This window comes from Mastomys coucha, unplaced genomic scaffold (assembly GCF_008632895.1).
Source record: "Mastomys coucha isolate ucsf_1 unplaced genomic scaffold, UCSF_Mcou_1 pScaffold22, whole genome shotgun sequence".
Lineage (NCBI taxonomy): Eukaryota > Metazoa > Chordata > Mammalia > Rodentia > Muridae > Mastomys > Mastomys coucha.
In genome coordinates, this window is record NW_022196905.1 from 74,673,879 (window position 1) to 74,678,854 (window position 4,976).

Genomic DNA, 4,976 nt, shown 5'->3' on the forward strand with positions numbered 1-4,976 from the left:
ACAAGGCCAACACCAGAGAATGCAAGGATGCCAGTAGACACCACACAAGAGATATTATCGGCCACAGGACAAGAAAATGGTGAAAATGAATCCAATACTTCTTGGAATTTTACCGAAGTAAATGTTGGTGATAGCTGTACTGGAAATGAGATGAACTCCTGTACCCAGAAAGAACAGTGCCCTGAGCATGAAGAAGGATGTGTTTCTTTTCAATTCCCTCAGGGTGCTAGAAGAGCAAGTCAAGGCAACTCTAGTCATCATGTAGAGTTTCTGAGTGCTCCTACTAGTTCAGATGTCCCCATGGAGAAACAACCAATAGGTTTCTCCAGAACAAACATCTCTGAAGACAAGAAAGATTGCTATAACACTTCCAGGAATACTACTCAAGTAAATAGTGCTGATAATATTCCCAGGAACAAGACATATTCCCTTTCCACTAACCAGAGAATGTATCATCCTGAGCCTGAGATGGGAGATGTTTCTTATGGGGTTCATCAGGATTGTACAAGACCAAGTCAAGGAACTTCCACATTCCTGCAGGAGTCACTTGGAGAATCTTCTTCTGAAGAAGAACATCAGCAGGTCCCAGGGTCCCTCTCCAAGCCAGAGCAGGCTACCTCTGAGCCTCTCAATCTTTGTAAGAATCATGAGGCTAACTCACCATGTGGAAGTCATCCAAAGAGATTCTGTAGTGATCCCAAAACATACAAGTGTGAATGTCCTAGTAGGTTCAAATATGCCTGTAAACTTTCATCCCACCAGAGAACTCACCTGAATAAGAAGGGATTGGTCTGTGTCACCTGTCAGAAAATATTCAAACGAGCCTCTGACCGCCAAAATCATGAGGACATACACAAGCCAGAGAAGCGTTTTGTATGCAGTACATGCAAAAGGTTCTTCAGCCACAAGACCAACCTGAAGGCTCATGAGAGGATTCACACAGGAGAAAAGCCTTATGCCTGTTCTCTATGTAGCCGTAGCTTCCGCCAATCATCCACATACCACCGTCACATGAGGAATTACCACAAATCTGACTAAACTATGGAACAACCTCAGCGGAGGCTGGTAGGGGCTCAGTCTCAAACAAAGAAGAATGTAGTTACCAAATGGTATTTACCCAACAAAGATATAACATGCAATTTGTGCACTACCATTTTTTATGGTTTTTTTTTTTTTAGTTTTTCTGTCTGTCTGTGTGTGTGTGTGTGTGTGTGTGTGTCTATTTGTGTGTGATTTTTTTGTCTGTATTTCCTTAGTTCCATAGCATAAGTTGATTGTAGAATACTTTGCTGTTAACCATTGAGGTATTTCTTGCTTTTAGGCAGTGTCCTTCTTTTTGGCAGCTTTATACACCAGTCTTTCTGGCAATAGAGTTTCCAAACATTCTCTGGTCTCCACTTGTGTTGTCTATAGTGGTTCTGACAGAGGCCTGCCATTCCCTCTGACATTTTTCTACTTGTTGGGGTTTCAATCCCAAGTCTTAGGCTTGCAAGTAAAATGCATTGCCCTTTCAGACATCTCCCAACATATGGGTACTGCTTACAGTTCAAGAATATTTCTCTACATTAGTAGAAAGACTTCCAAAATAGAATCAAAAAATAAAAGAATCAACACCCACTCACAGTGGTTCAGAGGAGCCTCTCCTACCTGTTCCATTATAGGTCCCCCAACACTCTGCATAGCTCTGGTTTCAGGACATCTAAGCACTTGGTTCATGGACTAGGTTTTATGGATGCTTGCTCACATGATGAAAAATAGCTGACAAAACCAAATCTTTTCCCATGAATAACTTCCAAAAAACTGTCAAGAATGTGAAGTGGAATAAGAGTCATGTTGAGAAACAGGATTCTGTGCAGCTTTGAAGACAAAAGGCATAGGCTGAATGAGTTCTTGGGATCTGTGTATGTGCCTGTGATTCCCACGAGTTAGCTAAGTTCCCATATCATGTAGAAACATTGAGGATGAATTATGACTTTGTCGGTAAAGCCTTTCAGCAGGCAATCAGAAGGCTTCACATTTGATTGTATAGAATTTCATCAGCTGCCATGAATACCAACACAAGTTATGCATTTCCTCACTGAGCATTTTATTTAACAAACCTTTTGTGGACCCAGTCCACAGTATTTGGTTTTCTAACCCATCTGGATATGGCATGGTCTGTGGTCTTTCTTTTCCTAGTGATGTTGGTTGATTTATGTTCTAATGGTTTCAACATTATCAGTTCTTGTTTTGTAGTTTGAGTTTTTGAGAGTATTTATGTAGAAATACATATATGTATGCATGTATGTATATATATGTATCATTGTTGATTATGTGTTGAGAATATTACATTAACATTGTTATATATAAATTTATCTACACAGAATAAATTTTATTTTACATTAGAAATGAAAAAAACAAGAGTTGCATGTGAGTGAGATGTTATTGCTATCTGGGAGAAAATAGCAAGATCAAAGTGTTGAGGCCAGATGGTACTGGCACTAGAATATAGACTGGTTGGAAAGAGAGTTTGGGGGGTGGATTCATTTTTTAAATATTCCCGCAACAGCTGGATTGTCAAGAAAGTAGTTCCTTCAGCTGAAACTATGATTGTTGTAATTCTAACATCAACCCATTTACCTATTGAGTCATATATATATATATGTAGATAGATAGATATAGATAGATATAGATATATAATTAATTAAAGCACATATCAAAATATAGGTGTTTAGTAGGAAACTAATCCACACACCTATTTGTATGTGAGACATTTTCCATACGAACTAATAAATAGTCTAAATAATAAGACAGGGGAAAGGCTAGCTAGGTAACAGGGACAGTAACTTTCAGGTAGGAAAGTGCAAAATATTCTAAGAAAATGGATGAAGAGAAAGCATTTGAATGTATTAGTTTCCTCATTTCTATTACTAATTCCTTTCCCTCCATGACTTAGGACAATGGAGATTTATTATGAAACAGCACTGAAGGGTAAACAAGGTGAATCAGTCTCTCAAAGCTCAAATCAGCGTGCTGATAGGGATGTGTTAGTTCTGCAAACTTTCAAGGCAAATGTTTTCTTTGTCTTTTGGGGTCTGTAAATATCACCTGCATTTTTCAACTATGATCACTTCACCAAAACCTCCTGCTTCGATGAATCTTAGTTTCTCTCTTTAGCTAAAATGGACCTTGTGAATACTTCAAACATAGCAGGATAATCCTGTTACGTTCTCCCCTCAAGATTGTCAATAGAATCACATCTATAAAGTCCCTTTGGTGAAGATAACATACAGTTTAAAGGATCAGCATGTTGACATCTAGGTGACAGTTGTATTCTCCTCTTGATAGTGAGATTGAGAGTATAAACAGCAAGAAAGAACAGAGTATAGGAGAGTTCCAGCAAAAGACCATCTCAAAACACAAGTACTACATGTAGAGATTGAAACCAATATGAATGATGAAGTTTCATCCTATATTATGCCATTGCAGTCTCCCTTAGATATGCAAATACTATTTGCATACTCTTCTAGCAGGTCATTAATGTTTTTGTGTATAAGAGTATTTTGACTTTCTTGTAATATGTCGCCGCCTTACCCGTCCAGCGGAAATAAGGAGGCAAACATGAGCCCTTCTCCAAGCAGATTTTATTCAGGAACCCTTATTTTACTTCTTCTTAATAATATCTCTAATCTCTATAATCTCTATTATCTCTCTCTCAGCCTCCCTAGTAGCTGCGACTACTGGCGTACGCCACCACCGCCCGGCTCATAATAATCCTCTCTCAAGTAGAATCTAGAAGCCTCCAGCCTTTACAGGTTAAATACTTTTCCTGGTCCCAATCAGCATCAGCTACGTGGCAAAGCTTAATAGGCTGCAGGAAATTCATACCAGCTTGCGTCACAAACTGGAGGCACTCAGCTTCTCCAACTAATGGCTTGATTATCAATGTTCTCTGCTTTGGCCAGAGACCAGGTGTTCAATATAGGGTGGCAGCTGCGGTTCCCCACAGTAATGTACTGAAGAGTAGATCATTTCAGGAGAAATACTGGTGCTATGGAAAAGATATTAGACTAGATGCAAATAAATAAATGGATTACACACAGTGGGAAGATTGAAGAAAAGTTAGGCGGTGATTGGACTGACATGAAGTACAGTTAAGCTCACCCCTCTGATAGAATGATAGTTAGACTACAAGGAGGCACCATAGCAAGAAGTGTGGACAGGAAAAGATAAGGCTTAAATACTCTCTAGGTATCAGTGTTCATTTGCTGTGAAGAGTCACCTTGACTATGAGAACTCTTATAAGAAATAATTTAATTGGAGATTGCTTATACTTTCAGATTTTTTTTGTTTATTACCAGCATGGTGGGAGACAGTAGTATGTAGGTAGGCATGGTGCTAGAGAAGTAGCTGAGAATTCTACATCTAGATCTACAGGCAGCAAGAAAGGAGAAAGAGACAGTGGACTTAGCTTGGGGTTCTGAAACCTCAAAGCTCATCAACAGGGATAGAATTCCTCCATCAATGCCACATGTACTCTAACACTTCATAGTAGAGTGCTTTTTCCACACCCTGCCAATAGTTTTGTTTGTTTGTTTGTTTGTTTGGAAGTTATCACAGAACTCTGATATCTCCAACACCTTTGGGTCGTTAACATCATCTAAACTTCACTTCTGCAGTTTTATGCAGTGACCTCTTTGGGCCTGCAGAAAGGAACGTACCTGTCACATGCCTGGCCTCAGTTACTTTCCTTAGTGGAAGATTTTACAACTTTTTCTTGTATTTTTGGCTCTAAACCAGGACCACATACCCAAAGTTGGCAAGTTCTTTGTTTTTCTAGAGCTGGAATTTGACCTCTTCATTCAAATACAATTTATCGACTTCCTGTATATGATGGTTTCCCTAATGGTTTAGACTTGTCTTTAGATCCTTTTCACAAATTAGAAGCTAAACTGGGTGTGGAATTTCCAAGAGGTTGCCACTCCCTTTATTTCATT

The 4,976-nt window shown here is 39.1% G+C and overlaps 1 protein-coding gene across 1 annotated transcript in view; it reads left to right on the forward strand.

Moving 5' to 3' along the window:
* Positions 1 to 1,093, forward strand: part of LOC116070528 (zinc finger and SCAN domain containing protein 4F-like) — a 1,943-nt gene extending 850 nt beyond the window's left edge. The window contains exon 2 of the mRNA XM_031341956.1: positions 1 to 1,093. This exon is cut by the window's left edge and continues 27 nt beyond it. Coding sequence (XP_031197816.1) covers positions 1 to 1,038 — 1,038 coding nt within the window. The 3' untranslated portion in view covers positions 1,039 to 1,093.
* Positions 1,094 to 4,976: the final 3,883 nt, after the last annotated feature.